The following is a 24,165-nucleotide window of genomic DNA, read 5'->3' as shown; positions in this document are numbered from 1 at the left end:
GGGTGGAGCAAGTACTGGAATGGCTTACCAGAAAGGCTGCAGAATCTCCATTCTTGGAGATTTGGAAAACTCAACTGGACAAGGCCTGAGCAACTGTATCTAACTTATCAGCCAACCATGATTTCATCAACAGTAGGACTAAATGACCTCTAGATGTCTTGGCAGCCTGAATGGTTCTATGCATCCTCAACTTGAGCTTCAGGACGTGACACACAGTTTATTATATTTAACAATTTTCATTGTTTCCTCTGGTAATTGGCATAATTATTCTTTATTTGGAAGGCAAAGCACTATCTCCTAAACTATTAAAAAACTATAATAATAAAATTATAAAATTATGATTAAAATTAAAATTATTATTATAAAATAAAGTTATAATTATATTATATTATATAATTATAATTATATATTAATTATATTATCTATATTATATATTAATTATATAACAATATTATAATTATGCTATAGTATATGATATAATATAAATATTACTATATTAATTAATTATAATAATTATTATGTAATTATTATAATAATAAAAGTCAGAAACAGATTTCTAGGCATGCACACAAACAGTAAGGGTCAAAGCATCTTCAAGATTTTTCTAAGACATTAAGCTCAGGCTAAGCATATGTTATCTCAAGAGTGTATGTGCTGTTTTCCATTGCTTATCAAGTTGCTCTGCAAATCAAAGTACCTACTTGCTAGCCTGGATCAACAGAAAATTACTCTGAAAGGTTATAAACATGGCTTTTAACAGATCAAAAACAACGATTGGAAGAAATCTATAATCCTATCATACTCTCCAGTGCTGCTGTTTTGTTACACAAACAGAGAAGTCGGGGGGGGTGTTATAAAAATTAGTGCATTGCATTCCTAAAAACACTTGAACTTTGGTTCAAAAACCTTTTGACTTATGTACGCTATACATTCCTGTTATCCAAGGCCTTATAGAAAAAAAGCTTAAATTAACCTGAATCACAATGCATACATCTCATAAGTCTAAAAGATTATCTATGAGGAAAACAGCAGTTTTGCTGCCAAAAACAAAATTTTGCTTCTTTTCTCCCCTCTGTCCCATTGTCAGAACACTGTAACTTAAAATGCTTCTACTTATTAATTTAGGCCAAAGAAAAAGACATGCATAAGCTGTTTTAGTGACATTTTATTAAAGTAATTTTTCAGGTTTCACCCTCCCCCTCCACATATGTGCAAATTTCTTCTTCTGGCAGTAAGCCACAGACCAATTCTGAGGTGGAAAACAGTTGTAAGAAAAAAAAAAAGAATCAGAAATTACTTTATAAACGGACACATTTTATAATACATTACAATGCTCCCTTTAGTAGCCAAATGGTTTGTGAACATTACCCTTTATGTAATATCACAAATGCACAAAATATGCTTTGCATATGATTGCAAAACCAGCAGCACTCTGGAGCCAAGCACATGGTTTAATATTATAATAATGAGTCTACTTCAACGTAGTGGATTTTAATAAGACTTTAATAATACTGGTATGAAGCCAAATTACATAATGTCCCAAAATATGAAACAAAGCTTTTACAGAGAAAATAAAAGCTCACTGAAGTATAACCACATTTAAAAAAAGAAAAGGCAAAACAAAAAAACAACCCACCAACAACAATGTTATCTAAACAAAGCCATTAGGCATATTTAATTTAAAAAAATCAAATTAGAGAAAAGGAACTCAAATCTATTCCCAGATCTCAAGATAAAATTAAAAAGGACATTATTTTAGGCAACATTTATGAAAATGAAGGTACTATGCCAGCACTGGGAAACAAGCTAACACCATAATTACCTCTTTTGGCACAGATGTGGATACGGGTTGAATATCTCCAATTTCTCTCAAAGGACAAAAAATGATTCAGTTACCTTATAGGTTAATTTTAAGATTGAACTATGTTGGATTGTCTAGAAACAACTTAGACCAATAAACTAATTTCCTTCTATACATGAAAACCAACTCCAAATAAGAGTCCCAAAGGTAAGAGACAAATGATTTACTCCCTCTAACCCTCTCAGTTCTAGAGTCTTGGGAAAAATAAGGAATTGAAAGGGCTCTGAAGCTTGCTCCATCATGGACCATTCTCAGAACAACTTCCTCTCTCACCTCTCCTCAAATATAACATTGTTAGATAGCAATTAAAAGAAAAATCAATATTCCAGTTGTTGGATAATGCATGTAGAAGATCACACATTCTTTAACCTGTATAGCCTTTTAAAATACTAGTGTTATGCTAGTTGGAAGATTAGTATTTGAATGGATAACATTTTTTGTTATCTATTAGAATCAACTATTTAGACCCACACACCCAATAGAGAGATCAACATATATTAGCATATTCCAATGTACCTCTAGTTACAGTAAGAACTACTGTTAAACTGAGTCTAAACGAATGCTGACAGCCTATCAGAGCATGTGGTGACAAATACAGGAAGAATCAGAACAGTTTTCTTTACATACATTATATTGTCTCAACTACACGTTTCTAGACTTTTGAAGCAGATTTGATAAAGGCATTACATTTTTTTAAGTAGATTTAGATTCCACGTGACAAGATGAAGTGAGGGGAACATTTTATGCCTTACATTTCTTAGAAGTCTACTTTAGCTATAGAAACCATTAAAAAGTTGCAAGTAACTTCAAGATGAAAGGCATTAGCAGCTTTTTAGAAAAGGATAATCACAGTCTTCTAGAGATTTAATGAGACTTAATTCACAGAAGCTTTTGACTTGGTCTGCTGTTAATTGAATCAAAGTCGATGATGATCTTGTTACATTTTGGCTTGAATTCCCTAAAATAAAGAAAAATACAGATATTAGTTAGTGAGTAGTTAAAACATTTTGCTTGCTTTAACTCCAGCTAAATTTTTGAAAGAAAAAATCCTCCTTGGATTCACATAGTTTTCATCTCTGTGGGAGCCAATTACAGTGCAACAGACTGCGAGAAACCTGGATAAGAAAGACTAAGACAAAAAAGACACATGGAGTGGGTTAGCCTGTACATTCTTCAGCTATTGGAGTCCATAAATTACCCAGGAGTCAAAGGACTTCTAACAACTTAGCTGCAGGTGGTGGCATCATGTTACCAGGGCTGGGATTTTTGTTCATATATATTTATATTTCAAATACTTTACACATAAAGATATATAGGTAAATGTGTTTGTATGCATATATGTAAATATTTCCATATACTGTACATGTTTATATATATATATATGCATGTGTGTATATAAAATATTTGAAATATATTTTGATGAATGTTTTGATCACTTTTTTTTTTTTTCCTCACCAAGTTTTCAAAGAACTTTGATATTTTGCCTCAGTGTATTTTAATGTTTTTTTGTGCTAGGGGAATAGATCATGTTACGTATTATACTGGGGTAAAAACAAACTAGTTAAGAGGTGTTGTGGTTTAGCCCGGCTGGCAGCCAAACACCACACAGCCGTTCGCTCACCCTCCCCCCTCCCTCTCCGGGATGGGGGAGAGAAACGGGAAAGTGAAGTCTGTGAGTTGAGATAAAGACAGTTTATTAAGACAGGGAAAAGAATAACAACAATAATAATAATAGTATTAATAGTAATAATGTGTACGAAATAAGTGATGCACAATGCAATTGCTCACCACCCGTTGACCGATGCCCAGCCTATCCCCGAGCAGCCGGCCCCCCCTCCACCCCGGCTAGCCACCCCTATATATTGTTCAGCATGACGTCAGATGGTATGGAATACCCCTTTGGCCAGTTTGGGTCAGCTGTCCTGGGTCTGTCCCCTCCCAGCTCCTGCTGCATCCCTAGCCTGCTCGCTAGCAGGACAGAGCGAGAAGCTGAAAAGTCCTTGGCTTGGTGTAAGCACTGCTCTACAACAATTAAAACATCAGCATGTTATCAGCGCTCTTCTCATTCTAATCCAAAACATAGCACCCTGCCAGCTACTAGGAGGAAAATTAACTCTGTCCTAACTGAAACCAGGACAAGAGGGAATCATTTAAAAATTGTAACTTTAGGACTATAAAATTAATACAGACACAAAATGTTTCCTTTTATTATCATTACAGCATCTGCTACAGCAATTAGTAAGTAAGGTATTTGGGGACTGAGCATATATTTTACAGTCTACCAGTAAACAAAGGATTATGCAAATAGTGTGGATTTAGTGCCTAATTAAGCTCTGCAATTCAGTTCAAGAGATTCATTAAGTACCACCTACATCCTTAATAATCAATACAAGAATGAAGAACAACCAACATAGAAAAGCTCATGCTGCTGACCACAGAATCTCTGAAGGACTGCAACACACTTTGTCCAGAATAGCAGTCCGAAATACGAGAAACACTTCTCACCCTGGAGAAGTTACAAGATTTGACTTGCAAGAGAATGATTTATGCTTCTTAGTCAACCAGTCTTAGTAGACACAAAATACACTGAAGGACTAAAACTGAATTTCAAGTACTGCTATATTTTTTCATGGATGTTTCTTAGCCCAGTAGGTACCTTTCATCCTAAAATTTTATCTGTCAGAATTGTTGTTTGCAAATTTTTCAAAGCCTTTGTATTAATATTGTAAGACTTTTTAGAGTTGCAAAGCCTCCCTGACTGCGTAAGTACCCTCACCCACAGCATGCTACTGCTAGCAGACTGGCTGTTGAACAGATCATAGAATGGTTTGGGTTGAAACGAACCTTAAAGCCCATCCAAGTTCCAACCCCCTGCCATGGGCAGGGACACCTCCCACCAGCCCAGGTTGCTCAAAGCCCCATCCAGCCTGGTCTTGAGCACCTCCAGGGATGGGGCATCCACAGCTTCTCTGAATAACCTGTGCCAGTGCCTTACCACCCCCAGAGTGAAGAATTTCTTCCTTATACCTAAATCTAAAATCTCCCCTCTTTCAGTTTAAAGCCATTACCCCTTGTCCTATCATTACACTCCCTGACAAAGTCCCTCCCAAGCTTTCCTGTAGGCCCCCTTTAGGTACTGGAAGGCCACTGTAAGGTCTCCCTTCTCTTCCCCAGGCTGAACAACCCCAACTCCCTCAACCCGTCTTCACAGGACGGGTGCTCCAGCCCTCTGATTATCCTCATGGCCCTCCTCCGGATTCACTTCAACAAATCCATGTCCTTCTTGTGTTGAGAGCCGCAGAGCCCCCTCCAGGTGGGGTCTCACTAGAACAGGGTAGAGTTGGGAAATCACCTCCTCAGCCTCCTGGTCACGCTATTTTTGATGCAGCCCAGGATACAGTTGGCTTTCTGAGCTGCAACTGCACATTACTGGGTCATGTTGAGCTTCTCCTAAACAAACACACTCAAGATCTTCTCCTCAGGGCTGCTTTCTCCACCCAGCCTGTGTTTGTGCTTGGGATTGCCCCTGACCCAGGTGCAGGACCTTGCACTTGGCTTTGCTGAACCTCGTGAGGTTTGCACAGGCCCACCTCTCAGGCCTGCCCAGGTCCCTCTGGATGGCTCCCTTCCCTCCAGTGTGTCAACCACACCACACAGCTTGGTGGTGTTGGCAAACTTGCTGAGGGTGCACTCAATCCCACTGTACATGTTACCAACAAAGATGTTAAACAGTGCCTGTCCCAACACCACTCATCACTGGTTTCCACCTAGACATCATGCCGTTGACCACAACTCTCTGAGTGCAACCCTCCAGCCAACTCCTTATCCATGGAGTGGTCCGCCCATCAGATCCATGTCTTTCCAATTTAGAGATGAGGATATCACGTAGGACAGCGTCAAATGCCTTGCAAAAGTCCAGGTAGCTGTCAGTTGCTCTTCCCATATCCACCAACGCTGTATCCCATCATAGAAGGCCACCAGATTTGTCAGGCACAATCTGCCCTTGCTGAAGCCACATTGGCTGTCAGCAATCATCTCCTTATTTTCCATGTGCCTTAGCATAGTTTCCAGGAGGGTCTGTTCCATGATTTTGCCAGGCACAGAGGTGAGACTGACTGGCCTGTAGTTCCCTGGGTCTTCCTTTTTTCCCTTTTTAAAAATGGGAGTTATGTTTCCCCTTTTCCAGTCAGTGAGAACTTCACCAGACTGCCATGACTTCTCAAATATGATGGATAGTGGTGTAGCAACTTCATCCGCCAGTTCCCTCAGGACCCTCAGGGACATCTCATCAGGTCCCATGGACTTGTGCACCTTCAGGTTCTTTAGGAGGTCTTGAACCTGATCTTCTCCTGCAGCAGGCTGTTCTTCATTATCCCAGTCCCTGCCTTTGCCTTCTGTGACTTGGGTGGTGTGGCTAGAGCTCTTGCCAGTGAAGACCAAGGCAAAATAGTCATTGAGTATCTCAGCCTTCTCCTGGGAGAAGGCCCTGCTTTGTTGCCCCTCCAACAAGATATCAGGGTGGTTGAAGTCTCCCACGAGGACCAGAGCTTGTGAATGCAAGGCTGCTCCTATCTGTCTACAGAAGGCCTCCTCCACTTGGTCTTCCCATCTGGTGGCCTGTAGCAGACCCCCACTATGATGTCACCTATCCCTGCCCTCTCTTTAATCCTGACCCTGATTGTTTTTAGGTATCTCTGCCAGCGTCTTTAAAAATCCTAGTCTTCAAACATTTTTCAAATTCTCTTTAAGGCAAATATTCCATTCTTTACACTTTTATCACAAAAAAAGCTGACCAAAGAAGACTGGACACCTATAGGCACCAATAATTACCATTTGGTAATTTGGTAATTACCAAATAAAAACCATTTGGCTGGTTTGATACCTCCCTAAATTGACTGCAATGTGAAGATGCTAAGCTTTCAATAAGTATCAGGTAATCCATACAAAATAAATTGGTCATTTCAGTCCGACTCATAGGATAATTCATGTTGTAAGGGAATTGAGGAGGTCATCTTATCAAACCTCCTGTTCAAAACAGGGTCAGTGATGACTCTGAGCACAACGTAACAAATGAACCATCACATTCACAATTTCACTGGCAGTCTCAAAAGAAAAGTCCAGGAATGAAAAGGAATACTCCAAGTGGACCATTTTCTCATACAAACATTATGAAACTGAACTTCAACCATACTCTAGGGAAAAACAATGGTGCAACAGTCCATCAACCCAGTATCTTTTGCAGGCATACAGAGCAAGCCTGCTATCAGAGAAGAAAACATTGCACAAGGCAAAGAAAAAAACGATTGCCCTAAAGTTGGTCTCTTTCACGCACCATTTTCTTCCTCTCCAAAATGAAAATAAAGTTAATTGAAAGTTCACTTGCCTGTATACAATACCAGCTAAATCAAACATCCGCCGTGCTGCTGTCATTTCAGTAGTGTCGTGATACTTGTCAGACATAAAAATAATTTCCTTTATGCCTAGAAAGGTCATACAGAAAAAAAAAATGTTAGGATTACACTGAAAGAAAAAAAAAAGTAATGACATACTAGAACTTGTGCACAAAATCAGAAAAGACAGCACTCATCCAGATACTTTAGAACTCTCTGGTACATCTCTGCTTCCCCAAATATTACAGGTTGCACTTGTATATAGGGGTGTTTAAGGAAAACAGTTCTCTTAAAAATGTTAGAAAGTATTTTCTCCACTTTCCCCTAAGTTTACCACAGAAAACCAGAACCAAAAGTTGCCAGCAAACCCATAAGACAGATGGACTAGAAATTAAGTATTTTTGCAAGAAGTTATTGAAAACTTGCCTTTTTACTTCTCTAATATGGATGAAATTCCTCACAAAGAACTTAACCCCAAATGTCATTCCCCTTCCAAATGCATAGCTGTTTCTTTTTCTTTTGTTTTTCATTTCATAAATAACTTTCAGTCCCAGGTTCAAATCCTTATAAACACATATTGTCTCAAATGGTTGAACGATCTATGCCTAAATTAACGATTTGTGCCCTACTTAGAGGAGAAGCGTAAAGGCTGACCCAAGAGGAGTTACAAATGTTTCAGAGCCTATCAATATCTTACTGTATCAGCAGATACCATAAATATCAATACACTGCTATTTTTCTGCTGACCTAGCTGCATAAGGAAAAGGATGAGTGACTGACTACACTGAGAACAAGCAGCGAATCTACTTTGAAAACCATTTGATTTTTATTCCATAAATAAGAGAATTGTAGCATACAGAATATGACTGTCTTCCACCTTCATCCCTCTTCACTTCAAGCCTTACTGACCAAAATGAAGAAGTATTCTTTTTGCTGCTTTCTTTCTTCCTAGATTCCAATGGCCATTAGTGGCAAGAGGAACTCCCCAGAATAGCAATCCATGCCAAGGCTGCAAAATATACGCTGCCTTAAGCAGAGATTTTTATGGAACTGAAGCCCATTGCAGATATGCCTAATCTGAAAAAGGCGACACATTTAGGCCAGCACACTTGCTGCAGTGGCACAGATTTATAACAATTGTAATGAAAGACATAATTAAATAGGATCATAGAAGTCTTATGACATTTATGCGCAAAGATATTTTAAAATCTTCAAATATCTACTATGCATCACATTCAAATTAAAATTTCATGTATATACTCCCAACAGACCTTTTGTCATGCAGAAGTTTATTTCTTTCTGCCCTACTCTATTCAATGTGTCAGAGCACAGTAAAATTGACAGTAATTATATGCAAAGCCTGTGTTGTTCTTTGGCAGCTCCTGGTCTAAGAAGTTACAAACCTAAATTAGAAGCACGCTTAGAATCACAGAAGATGCAATTAGCACTGGAAAAATTTGGCACCATTCAGATGCAAAAAAACCCCACAAGTAGCATCTTATGAAGTTGACAGTGCAATTAATTTAGATCTAACAGCAGCAATTTAACATCAAATACATCCGTGATAAGATACCAACGAGACGGCAGCTCTGCAACCCTGACAAATCAAGCTGGCACTACTCCTTACCTGCCTGGATGATGAGCTTTGCACATTCATTACATGGAAATAAGGCAACATACATGCTGCAGCCTTTCACGTCAGCTGAGTTTTTGTTCATGATGGCATTCAATTCAGCATGGCATACTGATTAAAAAAAAAAAAACAATTCATAATACTGTTCATTAAAATAAATCAGTCAAACTAAAATTAAAGTGTTACAATATAACTGCTTACATCCTTTCAAAGGCAAATAGCTTGCACAGCTTGTCATAAAGGGCAGAGGAAGAAATAAAAGCAGAAATACCAAGATCAATGAAGGTCAATTGTTCTGACCAGGCTGCCGATTAGTAATGATATCATTAAGCACATTAGCATTGCCATTTGCTAACACCTATAGCAGGCAACAAAGCCTTAGGCTGTGGGCCAAGTAGTTGCAACCACCCTAAGTGAAGCAATATCTCACAGCTTCACAACTCTCTAGAGTATCTAATTGCCAGTATAAAACAGCTCATTTATGTGTTTACATGCACAGATAGGAACATTCTTATGGTTATAAGAGCGCACTGTGTGCTCTTAAAGGCAGGAGAATCATGAAGTAAAACTGAGCAGCTCTGTCCTCTGGGTCCCAGAACTGCTCAGCGCTGCTGCATGATTCTCTCACCCCAAGAATACACAAGACACACTCAACCATAAAAATGTCCCAGCTTTAATATTAAAGCGAGTTTACTGCTCATTAAAAGGTGCCAGACTTCCCAAGCAAGAAAACAAAGTCCTCTATTTCTCCATGGATTTGAGATAGCCCAGGTAGCAACAGACAACCCTGCCTTATTCCACCATAACACAATAGCTCTTTCTGGACAGGTTGCAACTTCGGGTTCAGGTTTTTATGCTGTACACATCAGTACATTATCTAATGTGCCTCAAAAAAAGGTGAAAAAAGCTCAGTTTATGTCATCCACCGTGAACCTCTGAAAAAAAAAAAAACATTAGGAAAGAGGATCTCTGCTAGAACCTCCTGTTTACACCTAGGAATGACAGCAAGTTGCATAATTCATACACCTATCTACTAAGAAACTGTCTGGTACCCTGACTTACTTCGTAAACAGGTGCTGAAGTAAGCGTGGGTTTGAGCTCATCTAGAGACCTGCATGTGCAGACAACATTAAGCGTTTTTCTTCCCCTGCTTATTTTGAAGAATGGATTAAAAAAGTCTTCCTCTCCCTTGCATATATGGGAAAATTAAAACAGGCAAAGTTAAGAGCCCAGGTTCACAGTAGAGTTGCTACTATGTACTGACCTCATGTGTGAATGATCTCACTGCACAAAGAATAACTGAGTGTTGCACTTTCAACATGCAAGAACTGAATGGAAATGTTTTCCGTATGTGCTAAGGGTCTACACGGAATTTTCTATGTAGCAGCTAATGCACTAGAAATTTACAGCCTAACTTACAGCACACAAACGTTTCCATGTAGGCAAGTCACAAAGGACCAAACACTTGCTAAAGAAAGCTGAGCATCAACTTCTAAAAGCAGTCCCCAGAATTGCTGTGATTATGCTGCCCACATACCTTCTCATAAACAGTAAAGCCAGAAACTAACATAAAAAATAGGAAATTAACAACGAAAAAGAGGTTTCTATTACTATTATTTCTATTACTACTGTAATCAGCTCACACAATTTTAAACATGTACCATTAAGTATATAAGATATACAATTTTATGAACTTAGAAGATTCAGAAAATACTTTTAACTCCAAATATATTACTGAGTTGCAGTAATCTTACCTCCACATGAAACAGCCACAGAATTATTTATCTGGGGCTACAGAAGATTGAGGGAAAAACAGCGTCATAATTTCAGCAGCTGGAACCAGGTTGTGTTGACAGGTCAGAACCATCACTTTCAAGTTTCTTTGAACAACATACTTACGTCCCAGGCACCAGTCTCGAAGGCCCCCAGAAAGAAGGATGAGGGAATGTTTTCAAAGGCTTACAGAAGTCAAAAAAACCCTAATTCCTTCAGTAAATATTTTTCTTTCACTAAAACTCAGAAATCTTCAGCCACAAAACCAGACACATTTCATTATTAGTACTACAACAAGCTTCCTTCCTGCACTGAGGAGAAAGAGCCTTTAAGAAACTGCAGAATTCTGCAATTTTTCAACAACAAATCTCCCAAACAAAAACAATTTCAGGCCAAAAATAACTTGTAAAAGATAATCAGCTGGAGTAAGGGAGGGAAAAATTTACCTCCTGATCATGTTAATTCAATCTGAAGTTAAGAACAATGACAACTCTCTAGAGTGGTGGGACAAAGACAGACAATGATAACAAGGAAGAAGTAGACACTAATCATTCCAAGACGAGAAGTAGCGGGGTCTCTAACAAAACTGGCAGGATTTAGTTTCAAAAACAAAAGGAGGTGGGCTTTGCATGCACACTGTTGCTCAACTAAATATCCCTTACTGCACAGAGGAGTTGGGAACTAAAGATTGACACTGATTCAAAAAGTCATCTTTTTTCTCCAGTATTTTTTTTCCAGTTTACTGGGCTATTAAATACAAAACGATCCTGTCTCAGTAGTTGGAACTTGGAAGATTATTATTCTGGGGTACTGTCATTTTTGTGTGTCTTTGTTGTATACATTTCCCTAGACATCTGCTACTGGCCCCTGTATGAGGTGTTATGTTAGATGGTCCATACGAAAGTACAGGCATCAGACAAATATTTTCAGATTTTCTGCCATCGCTCTTGATCCCCTCTTTGTCGTTTTCCCTCTCTCTGGCAGACAGGCATTGACTATTGACCCATTTATAGATAAGAAATTTCTATGGGTAACAGATTATCTCATAGACCTGCCAAACTTTGTATAGAACATTACTGAAGGAAACAGAAATCAAATCCAGGAGTTCAAAATCTCTAGGTATAACAAGTACCACATTTAGGGTATTACGAAGTTTTCTAGCCTGTTAAGAGCTCCAACTAGGATTAGTAACATATTGTTCTCTCTCAGACAGTAAGAAGCTAACTTACAGTAACCTTTCACAGGTGCACAGCATTCCGAACTCTGAAAGCTGTTTGTTTAAACAGACTGGTAGAACTAAGAGTTTTTACAATACCTGTGGGGGCCCCCAGTGTCAGTAGTGTTTTGGGTTATTTTTTCTTTTTTTCCTTTTTTAAATATTATTCACATATAGTTAATATTACGCTAGGTCTGCAACATTGGTTTCTATGTTGGAAAAGTGACTTGAAAAGTATTCTCTAAAGACTTCATTAGCCGAAGAAATAACCATGCAACAAGAAGTTACTGTGTCCTGTGACATTCCCACCACCTGCTACAGTGTTCGTGAGAGGAAGAAAAAAAAGCAGAGGAATGACTGCTTCATTACTGCTAGTATTAGTTAATACTGTGTTTCTATCTTTTCTAATTGCATATTGCTTCGTGTTATGTATGTGAGATAGTACTCATCCTTAAGCCTACCTGTAAATAGGCAACCCCTAATAACCCTACTAATGGTCATTTTTCAGTAATTAAACACTTACCATGAACATGTTCTTGCAGTGTCAGAACTACTCTTCCCACCTTCTAAAAGTGTTCTGATAAATGATTTTATAGGAACCATATGATTATTCAAAATACTTATTAATTCTGTTAAAAGACTTATACGGCTGATGAAGACCTGAAGGGACCACCATAACATGTCACCTTTTAAAAAGAAATCAAAAGGAAGGCCTCCAGGGAGTGACCTGATGTGATTAATTACTAACAGAAGCAGACTAGGAATTTGGAGAAATTGCGTACTAAATATGATGTTATGTTCAAAGGGAATACAATTAAATGCATACAGATTGTCATGCAACAAGTTTTGACCTATTTATTAGCATAAGATTTTATACTGCCACATTAACAAACTTGACAAATACTACAGGTTCTTGATACAAATACATGGTCCTGTTCCAAAACAAAGCTGACACAGAAATAAATACAGGGAGTTCTGTAATTTGGCCCACTTGTTCTCAGTCCTTTGGTAAAATCTGCACTTTTTGATGTTCTTGCCCCTCATCCATTCAGTCTTTGTCCAAGCTCCACCTCTACTGTTACTCTCTACTCGCTGGACCCGACACTTGACACAGCAAGGATCACAGAAGGGACTGAGATATTACTGAAAAGCACAGGGTCTGGAGTGCCATCCCTTGGGGACAGTGGTCAATGGATCAGTAATTTGTAGAATCATGACTTTTTTTTTTAACCCTTTGCAAAAGCATGGGGGTGGGTGCAGGTGACTACATGAGCAGAAGACAGGACACTGATATAGGGCTGATGCTGCCCTCAGCCCTTCTTCCTCTGTGTGTCGGAGGAAGGGCTGTTGCCTTCCTGCCCTGACCACAGCAATGATAACATGACCAGATTTCATTGGAGTCAGCCTCTTCACACTGCAGTCAGGAAAAGGGAACAGCCCCACCTCATTAATTTGTTCTCTGAAACGGGAGAACTGGGCAGTGAAGCTGGGGCCTACTCAGCCCATCTACGAGCATCACATAAAATCTGCCAGGGCAGGCCAGGGAAGCCCCTTTCAGAATCTCAGAAGCACTAAGCTAATCCAACCCATTTTCCAGTTCCTCCCACACTGCTCCAAGTCTGTTCAAATCTCAGCAAGAACACAGCGCTGTTTCTTAAGGGACAATCAGAACAAGAGAAATTACTTTCAGTGTTTTCCAAATCTCCATGCTTTCTAGAGATTTGGTGTGTGACACTAAAGTTGGAAAGAAATCCATGCAGGACAAGAGAGTGAGTGGCTGTAGGTGGAAACTGTCTCCTATAGGTCCCCCTTCCAGTTGAAGCTTCAGCTTTGCACTGCCAGTTGGAGAGAGAGCATCACACTTCTTCATAGTGCCTTATCAAGTTTTGTGCTGTCAAAATAACAGCTTCTACAGAAGTAACATTTGCCTGAATATCTTCAAGTGTTCATCTCTTTAAAAAAATGACGAAAAGCTCATAATCCTAACATGACAAAATGTTGCTAACAGTTTGTTTCATTTTACACAGCAGGTACTCTTCAATTAGAGTATACTTTTTGCCACAGCACATATTTTATCATATCTGAACCTGTATAAATATTTGTAAGCATATTTACTGAATATTTTCTCTATTGCTTAGAGGTTTCTATATTTGCCAGTCATTTTAATTTAAAACTCTCTTAATTAGAGACTGGTTGTCAAATAGATGTTCTTAGATTACAGTGGAGACAGAGGGCATAACAGGAGCACAGCAACTAGCATTAGTGGGAAGACTTACGTTAATAGGAGAAAAACATAGCACTTTAAATGATCAGTGAGAGGAAACAGTGCATCATCAAATCCTTGCATTCATCTAACGGTAATAGAGGGCACTTACTTTGACACTGAAAGCCAGAATTTTGTGTAATTATTAGGAAGGTTCTACACACTGTATTGAACACAAAGCTTTAGGAAGAGCTTTTAATAACATCTTACTAAACTAGGTATCCAAAACTAGCCTTCTGTTTCTCCCATGTGCACAGAAACATTCCCATTCCTGTCACTGACTGGCAGCCTGGAAAGAACCAGTTCCCACAAAGCAACAAAAGCCTGATTTTGTGCTGTGAAAGATGGCATTCTGCAAAACACTAACTACTTTCTGACATAACAAGGCCATACTACTTAACTGTTCAAATATATTCTGCAGCTCGAAAGAAAAGTTCTAATCAGTTTCAAAACTCTCACAAGGAATGTGAAACACGGGTACAGGCAATCCACATCAGGATTCCAGTACTGTACAAATGCTAACATCTGCATTCTCTAAGGTAAAGTGAGCACTACCTCCCACATTTTCATGCTTTCTTTCAGTAGCAGCTCAGATTACACTTAGGTATGAGTAAATTCCTTTTTTAAAAATTTTTTTCTTAAATCAAGCATAGCCTGTTTCTTAACACTGAGCTGAACAGAAGCCATACTTCAGGGTGCCCGTAAGATGCGTACAGCGTACCGTATATTGCAGCAGACACAGATAACTGAGACACTAGGGAATTTCAAGCCAACAGGTTTCAAGATGCAGTAAAATTTAAGAGTGATGGGACTTGTTTAGCCTTAAAAAAATAAAAGTTCAAAAGATTACTGTTATCAGTAAGTGCACAGGGGGAGGGAGAAAGGAAGAAGCAGCACTGATGGCAGAGTAAGAAACGCTAAAAGAACAATGCTGGCATACACAAGAATGTATAAATTAACGGTAAATAAATCTAGCATGGAAAGAGGAAGTTTTCTAGCCATGAAACAATGAAAATGATCAGAGCTGTGGGGTCAATGCACCCATCTGTTCTGCTGGAGCTCAATAAATTTATTATAGGATCATCTAACACACTTCTGCAAAGATAGCCTCTGGGCCCAATCCCCTGCTATGTCTGTGCTACTAAACACAGACAGGGCCAGGGACTGACCCTTGGCCCCGAGGCCAACTGGCACAGACTGGCTCCTGCTCCTCCTTCTCAGGGCTCCGGCAGCACTACGTAGCACTTGGCCCCGGGTTTCCTTGCGGCTCCACATCTCCAGAGTCCCGTGGCAACACACGCATATTTTGTATGTTCAAAGTGCATAAAGAAATGAGATGGCTTTTTTGGAGACCACCAGTGGTATTTTCACAGCATGAAACAGAGTATGCATTGCATATCCCCCAGTATGGCCTGAGGGAGGGAGGAAGGTTAAGCATACCATCTCAGCAGGCTTTGCATGATAGGCCCATACAGGATGAGAGTTTTCTTACAGCCTTTCTTCCACCCTGGCTTCTGGAGCAGTGTCTGAGTGAGCCATTTGCAGAGAAACACCCAAGCTTTGTTCTGGAGAAAGCCAGTCAGGGTGGTCCAAAACACCCTGTGAAAAAGTTAGTTGATGTTTATGCCTAAACTAATGCAGTACATAAAACCAGGAAGGAGGTCAGCACTCAAATTCAACTCCAGTCCTTTCCTGTAGCGCCAGTCCTTTCCTGTAGCAGTGCAGATGCATGAAATAGCTCTAGAAGGCATCTTCCAGGTTACTGTGGTGGTACATGCACAACTGTCATCAGCTTTACCCAATAAGTTACATTGCAGCTCCAGTGAATACAGTGCCAGCATTCCCATGACAAGCTAATGGAACACATAGTAAGATTGTATCGTCTGCGAACAAGCTAGTCAGGAAAAGTCAAGGATAAAAAGTTCAATTTACACAAATGCTGTGATGATTAGTAAAAGCAGAAAGGAAAACATGACAGTTTAATGAGATTTTAGCAGCGATTCTATGTGTCTCCTTGCATCTACCAGAATTTTTTAAAGCAGAAGATTTTTTTTTTATATATACTTGTCTGGTCTGTCAACTGTGCTATCAAGATTAATAAGAAACTGCTAGAGTTTAAATGATCTGTGAATTACAAAATAGGTCGTTTATTCATCACAGCAGACATATTATGTTACAAAGTTGTGATTTTTTTTAATGAGGTGAACGCTAAGATTCTTTGGGGGGAAGGGTGCTAGTTAGACCAATTCCTAGAAAGGAAATCAGCTCTCCAGGCTGTTAGATTGGTTAGTGCATTTTTTAAACATCATGCGTTACGAGGTTTTTACATGCTAAAACATTCTACATCTTTTGGAGTCAGCGTTAACTAAAAATAAAAAAAATCTCACGTTATCTCCTGCTAAAATTCCCCACAAATCCATACTTTTTTTTAGTTTAAGTTGATCAACTTTATTAGAGTGCCCTGTTTCTGCATCTCTCCTGGAACATGCTTACATCCCAAAGACCACCCATACTGATCTTAGTTCAGAACTGAGACCTAACAGCAAGCATTACGACTCAACCAAAATCAATATTCTGTTTTCAGTACTTTGTATTTAATCAATGGGCTAATGCTTGTTTCCACACCCTATAAATAAAGAGCAGTCATACCACGCTGTACCGTTATGGGACCTTCATTGTACATAAAACCACTGCTGCTGTGCCTTAGAGCAGATGTTAAAATTTGGCAGGAGTTGGCCCTACTATCAGCAATGCATCTCTTATGAAAAATAATATGAAACTGTATCAAGTTTAAGAGTTAATGTTAGAGGTTTTATAGCAAATTGGTAAACTGAATAAGGACAAGTACCAGAGTTGTAAGAACTCAAATACAAAACTGATTGAGCTGAACCACTGCATATAATCTTCCACTTCAATGCTACAGGAAACTGGAACATGTAATGTCAGTGTTTAGAGAGAACTTTGGATGAAACAGGGAATTTCAAAACTAACACAAGTCTAATTTCTGTATCAGATCAATTTTTAGAAGTTATAAAAATAAAAAAAAAAAGTAATTAGTAGACAGAGATAAATACTGTACACTGGAGGTGTCAGTATCTTTCCAAAGGCCAGATTCTGGTGCTCATTTCCCCACACCAATGCAGGCGGAAAGGGAGAGTTTCTCAGGGCTCTTGTTCAGCTTTGTGACTCTTCCCCTTCCACTCCTGAGCCCAGGACAGACTATGATGCAGCACAGCACGAAAGAGCTCCTAATACCCATTTTTCCTACTCCACTGGTCTCATCCCACAGAGGTTCAGCAGGAGCTGTTGTGAAAGCAGAAAGATGAAGGGGGATGGAAGACAGAATGCACTCCCTCCTTCCTTATCAGTCCTAACCACAGTTCCTGCCCAACATAAGCTACTGAGGGCCACAAGACAGCTCCCAATACTATTTCCGTGCCCAAGAGGCAGTCCTCATGGAGTGAAGCCTGAGGCAGTCCACTGGGTTATCTTCACTGGTTCCTTCAAGCCTGTGGCCCAGAGGGGCAACAGTACAGCCTTGTACCACCGATATTCACAGAGGACCCTTCAAAGCAGGCTTGCAGAAGGCCAAACTAAGCCTGCTGCAAAGGCAAAGACTGGATCCGAAGCAGCACTCACCTATATTTACCGTGAAACTGTCATTGCTCCTCATTCATTCTCTCAGTTTAGTACATGTGAACCAGATCATAGGTTGAAATGAACAATGCAAGTCACTTTACCTGTAGCAGGGCAGATCTACTGCATACCACATAAGACAGAGGCATGGAATGACAGAATGTGATATTTCAAGACAAACAAAATTCAACTCTTTCATAATATGCATTGTCTATGCCATGAACATCTGAACACTGGAATTTCCAACAGCCACTAGAGTTTACAATTTTAATACCGCTACTTTAGACGCAATTATTTGTTTTGCATATACATGCTCTCAGTAATTTCCGTGGAGACAAACACACTGAAACAGCAATCATTTGCATACGCTGTAACTGTGTGCTGATGAGCTGCATTCTGTTTACAAGTTTTCATTACATAATCCAAACCAGCTAACCATTCATGAATATATTTCACGAGGAATTCAGTTCTTCATGAAGACTTTCCATTTACTTTCACAGCTGTGATTTTTACCCTGACATATCACACGTGCACATTAACAAAGTTGGGTGAGTGGAAGAAAAACTGACTGACATTTTACCAAATGAACTTTCACAGACACACATCAAAAGCTTGATTTGTCAACCACAAGATGCCTTACCATAAGGATATTTTGTGTCTAGTCTATGTGCTGCTGTTCTCGTCCAAGGTAGTACATCATCGCTGCAGCCATTTGGCATCCCATTGTATCCAATTCCAACAATCTTGTTTTCTGAATTTACAATGCAGGCACCAACCTAGATAAAATAAGACTTATATAGTATCAACAGCATGAAAAGTAATGTATCAACAAGCACAATAAAACCCAAACCTGAAAAGCCAGTCCTACAAATGTAATTTAAGAGATACAAGCTTTACCCTGTATTAAGTCGCACTGTCTTGAGCACGACAAGGCTACGATAAGCAAGGCCACAATTGTACCTAACTGGCAGAGCTTTAAAATAAATCAGGGCAGACGCAAGCCTGCTACCCTCTGGTTATGCAGTCCCCAAACCAGTCTGCCAGCACCATTCCTTGTCTGGCTACAAAGTGAACCAAGTTCAGGGAGCAGAACCAGCACAGAACTAACTGTACTAAGTGTAGGTTTTATTGCAGTTTAGCTCCCCAAACTAACAGTGGGAGCTAAAGAAAACGGATGGAAGATAAATTAGAATGTGGTAGTGTTGACCTAGAGATAAGCTCACAAACCTCTGTGGCTTGTTTATGCAAACATGCACCAAAATACCAGACCATTTAACTGCCACCCCTTATTACTTTAATAAAAGTCTGCACAGGAGCCCTACTTTTAGGGTGATGAACTGCCCCATTTTTACATTTTCTGTCCATATTTTATATGTATTGAAACAGCAACAGCGTTAATTTTACTTCATACAATGTGTTTATTAACCAGCACTTGGGTAACAGGAATTTAGTCCTAAGTAAGTATGATTCAGAGAAGTGAGAGCCATAACGTACAGAAGCCAGCAAGTAATTGAGCAAGCTGTTAATATGCATTTTAATCCATTGCTTTGTTGGGATTTTCTTCCAGAAATTTGTCACACAAAAGAAGACTAACAGGATGACTGGGCCCCGCAGAACAGCATGTTTCAGGAAAGGTTATCTATCGACTCCAACCAATGTTCAAGTGCAAGAGAGGCACATGAAAGAAGTAAAGAATGGAGAGAGAGCCAATGAATTGGAGGGGCAAGGAGAACTGGAAGGAGAAACCAAACTAGATGACAACTCAAATCAATCCAAGAACAAACAACTGGGAATTTTTATACTCTTACAGGTGAGGAAAAGGAACTTGCTGAGATGCTGTGTCTTAAAAAATTACAGTCTAAAACTTTCAGTAGTTACATTCTCCTCTAACAGTAACTACATTTACTAGAAAAAGAAGAAAACATCTTTGTCATCTTAACTTTCAGATGAAAAGAAGATTTACAAAACTCCAAGCTGCAAACATACACACAGAATTATACACATGAGGTCAGACCCAATAAGAGAATTTCTGTAACAAAAAGTGCTGACCATGTTAAAAATTCAATAGCTATATACTGAAATAACTTTTAATAACAAAACCCGAAAGTGCTACATGTGCATCTGATGTGATGTGCAACACAGATTAGGTTATGTTACTCTTATGCATTGCCTCCTTACCTGAGAACTTGGATCCTTGCTTCTTTGTGCTGACAAAAATGCTACGGCCATAAAATATTCAGGCCATTCCAAATAATCCTCTCGTTTTCTGCAGGATGCTTCATTGCCAAAACTACATTTTATGGGAAAAAAACCAAACATCAGTAAACAACACGTATGTACAGTTATTACAGACCGTATTTTTTAAATGTGCACAAGTTTAATTTAACCAGGGTCAGATTGTGGCTAAGACCACCATGTATTCACCAATATTTTAGCAGTAAAATAGTGCGTGTTATGTGCTTTCCAAGAACTTATATATGCAACATTTCCATTCAGGGGAAAGGCACCCAAGTGAGGTTGCAAATTTCAGTTTTAGATAAGAAGGCTGAGCTATTCAGAGCACTGAGCTATTCAAAGACAGAGCAATTTATCCTTGATAGATAACACCTTGTATATTTCTAAGATTCAGGTATATCATGTACCGGCATTCTTTTCGCTCAAACAACATAATCTTTTTTTATGATGACTGTGCTAACTGCAAGCCTCTAATCTAAGCTATTTTGTACTTCTGCCTACGACAAGTGTTCGTTAGATTTCTATTTGGAAGCTTCCTGTGCAGGCTTTCCTTTCTGTCTGTACAATTATAGCCCTGAGTTTGCCTCTCAAGGCAACACTTACTGGCAACAATCTGACCTTGTAAACTATTCTGATAGGCCCCCGCTAAGTTGCTCTTGAGATTATGCTCTTTATGAAAGCCTCCTAAAAGATGATACAAGATAGACTGAAGAATTTTTCCCTTAGAATATATAAGTGTGGCATGAAAAGCTGTTTCTTTCCATACACTGGGGGGTTTGTTTGGGGGAAGAGGCAGAGGGGATGTGATTCATCACTTTCTCTTGTCTCCTTATGGCTGAAAGGCTGCTTGGACAGCATAAGAAAAAATTCTGTGCTTTCCAGTTCAAAGAGGGAAAAGACATCCCTCACTCCCCTCCAATATATTAAAGCTTAGCAGATTTCAAGGAAAATATTGGATCCAAACAAGCTTCCCCCAGATCCCACTTACCATTGCTACACTTGAAAAACAAACTGATGTCACGATTCTAACAGCTCTCCAGTGATCCATGGAACATCCCAAATACAAGACAGTAAATAGCCTATAAAAATACAAGGGGTGCAGTACATTTCTTCTTGGGCCCCTCTTACCAAGGACTGCAGCTTAAGCTATTTTAGGAAAAAGAGGAAGGAGACTTGAGACACCCTTCTAGCAATGTTGAGCCATGCAGAAAAATACTTCATAGGTAATTGCAAGTAGCAAGACATCTTGTAGCCACTCTAGTACCAGCGCCTTCCAAGCACAAACATTAGAAGACAAGTATTTTGTTAGTTGTGGTTTTTATAACAAAAAGTATAAGAATAGCATGTATTTGAGGTTTGCAGTTAGCTTGTCACACTGAGGTTACACTATTTATTGAAGAGATTGCTAGTACACGAATGATAAAACTACAAAGGTGCTATCTACTAAAACTAAATTGCTGCTTTTGAGTTGTTTGTATATGGCACCTTACAACTAAGCAGTTTTGGCTTTTCCGTGGAATGAATGAGAATTATCATTGAGGCCATCATCTCAGTATAAGGTGGGAGAAACGTACATTCTCTGTGCAACCAGCACACCTCTCACACCGACAACACTGTAAATAGTGTGAAAAACTGTCAATTATGAAAGCACACAAAAATGTGAGTGCCCAAACTGGCCTGAATCATTTCAACTAAAGGGTTGGAATGGTATCCTACTAACAAAGAACAGTGTTCAGAGAACAAGTTCACAGCAAAAAGAAAAAATTTAAGGCTTGCCTTACTGGTCTTGCCATTTTTCCATACCAAACTGAACTTTGACAGGTTAATTAAAATGCAAAAAAAGTACTTAAGCTGATTTGAGTGATTATTTAAAAAATGTCACAAAAGCAGGTTTACACAATCCAAAACACCAGCAGACTTCAAACGATTACTCTAATACATTCCAGACTAAGTGACATTCACAGTGATGTCTTCAGAGAGCCCTCAGCAGAGACATTTAAGACTCAATGCAGAACTACACCAAATAAAACATTCTGAGAAAAGCTCTCCAGAAAAACAATAGTACTCTGAAATAAGAGATCCTGAGATCTCCTTTTGTTAAATTATTCCCTAGCAACCCTAGTTATTCAAAAAACAACGAAAGCCCCTATTTACTTTTCTTATAAGTACAGAACGCTATGTAAGTGGAAGTCCCTCGGAGTACCAACTTAACAGGGAGAGGAGCATATCTGAAAAATGAGCAGAAGGCTTACATCAAAGGGAACATAAAAACAAAACAAAAAACCCCTTACTCAATTACTTCTACTTAACATCACAATGATTGGCTAGATAATTCCCTCAGCTCAATGCACAGGAACACAGGAGTGTGAAATGGATATAAAACACTTCATTTCTGATTGAGCAGAAGCCAAGGACTTGGCTAGCACTCAAGCACACAGAGGAAAATTAAGTTTATAGATTTTGGGCTGCTGGTCATCCTCCTCACACTCATTTACAAGTTCTAGAATTGCATGAATAAAGGCTATTCTAGAAAATATGATAGCTGGCTGTAAAACGAGCAAATAAGGTTTATCCTCGTGATAATTCATAAGAACTTATGAAGAAAAGTAATGGGAAGTAATAGCCATGAAGACAACACCACTCAAGAAAGAAGAAAAAAAAATCTTCAAATTCTACAGTGATTTATAGTCTGCAGGAAAGTCTGCATAAACTGTATTTCAAAGGCAAACAGAGAAAAAGATTCTGTAATTAAAGGACATTGCCTCTGTTCTCAGCTCTTTTGCATCCATCCAGGCTTCAAGTAAACTGTAACACGCTGTCTCAAAAAGGAAGAAGTTTCATTCAACTACTAAAAAATAAAAAGTCTCCCTTAATGAAAGATGCAGTCGAGGATCCTAGAACAGAATACACCATTTCAAAAAGATTTATGGTGGTCAGTTACACAACAATATAGTACAACTCAGGAACAACAGGGTATCAGGCTTTTTTTTTTTCTCTGCTGCTTTCGTATTTGTGATATCACGTGCATTATACTCCAACTATAACGTATTAAGTTTTTTTGTTGTTGTTGTTTTGTTTTTTCTCTTCAGGATGGATTATGCTCCTGAAGATCAACTATCAATATTTTGTCACTCAACTTGCAGCAGTTAGGGTAAACGAGAGGGAGGGTATTTAAAAAAAAAAAAAAAGCCCCTTTAGGCACAGTCTTTTTCCCCCAAGGCCACGTGGGATACATGTGTTTGATGGCTTCCAACGCTAGCTCCTTTAGGGCTCCCCATTTTGTTTGTAACTGGTGTTTTATCAAGCGGGCCTGTCATCCCCTGAGGCTCGGCACCTTTCCCCTACACGTACCGGGATGCAATCGTTACATGTTCCTCACTGGGAGGCAAGTTTTTGAGAGAAATAGAAAACAAACCTTCCTCACCGAGAAGCGATACTGATAATCAACTACACCCCGATATTCCACGAGCCCCCCCCCACACACCCCTAAACGCAGGCGCTTTCTAGAAACACCCAGCCCCCCGCAGCACCCCGCGGCCTGCCCCCGCGGCTCCCCGGGCGAGAGCCGGGCCCAGCTTCCTCGAAAGCAGCCGGCCCGGGCCGGGGGCACCCCGCTTCCACCCCCTCCGGGCCGCGGCCGGCAGCCGGGCCGCAGCCCCCGGAGCCGTGCCGTGCGGGGAAGGAGGCGCTGGAGCCGTACCCGTTAACGTGGCCGGGCCGCTGGGCGCTCATCCCGCCGCTCGCCTTCGCCCGTTGGCGCCAAAGCGGGAGCGGGCGGGGAAAGGGGCGGGCGGGGAGGCGGGCTGCCCCGCCGCCATGTCGCGGGGAGCCGCTGGGGGTCTGGCAAGTTCGCTGAGGCGTTCAGGCAGCTGAGCGTGCGTGTAGGCCACGCGCAAGTTATAAGTGCGAAATAAATGTGTGTGCTTGCGTGATGTGTTTGTGTTCTTTCGGCCGGGGGCTGCCCACTCTGGATGTTTGGTCGCCTTTATGGAGGCACTCGAATGGGAGCAAGTTACTGATGTTTGCTCTTACAGGGCTGTGAGACATCACGAGGAGCCTCCCCAAATCCATCCGTGTGTGTCCAACTCATTTCCCACTGTAAACAGCGACAGGTGTGACAAACTCACTGATGCACAAAAGAAAAATGCCTTTGAGGTC

At 39.9% G+C, this 24,165-nt stretch overlaps 1 protein-coding gene across 4 annotated transcripts in view; it reads right to left on the bottom strand.

Moving 5' to 3' along the window:
- Window positions 1-1,485: 1,485 nt before the first annotated feature.
- The window catches only part of DCTD (dCMP deaminase), a 56,325-nt gene continuing 33,645 nt past the window's right edge, over window positions 1,486-24,165 (bottom strand). For 2 of the 4 annotated variants that reach the window (XM_040556380.1, XM_040556383.1), the window contains exons 2-6: window positions 19,951-20,062; window positions 18,413-18,548; window positions 8,879-8,995; window positions 7,245-7,341; window positions 1,486-2,819 (exon numbers count right to left, since the gene is read on the bottom strand). In XM_040556380.1, the coding sequence (XP_040412314.1) occupies window positions 2,741-2,819; window positions 7,245-7,341; window positions 8,879-8,995; window positions 18,413-18,548; window positions 19,951-20,062 (541 nt within the window). In that variant the 3' untranslated portion in view covers window positions 1,486-2,740. Of the gene's footprint in view, window positions 2,820-7,244; window positions 7,342-8,878; window positions 8,996-18,412; window positions 18,549-19,950; window positions 20,063-23,491; window positions 23,516-23,707; window positions 23,811-24,165 lie in introns of those variants that run through there. The other 2 variants (XM_040556382.1, XM_040556384.1) reach the window with 2 other exon arrangements.

The sequence above is a fragment of the Cygnus olor genome, chromosome 4 (assembly GCF_009769625.2).
Source record: "Cygnus olor isolate bCygOlo1 chromosome 4, bCygOlo1.pri.v2, whole genome shotgun sequence".
In the NCBI taxonomy this organism is placed as follows: Eukaryota; Metazoa; Chordata; class Aves; order Anseriformes; family Anatidae; genus Cygnus; species Cygnus olor.
Note: the sequence above shows the minus strand (reverse complement) of the source record. Positions and strands in the feature narration are given on the sequence as shown.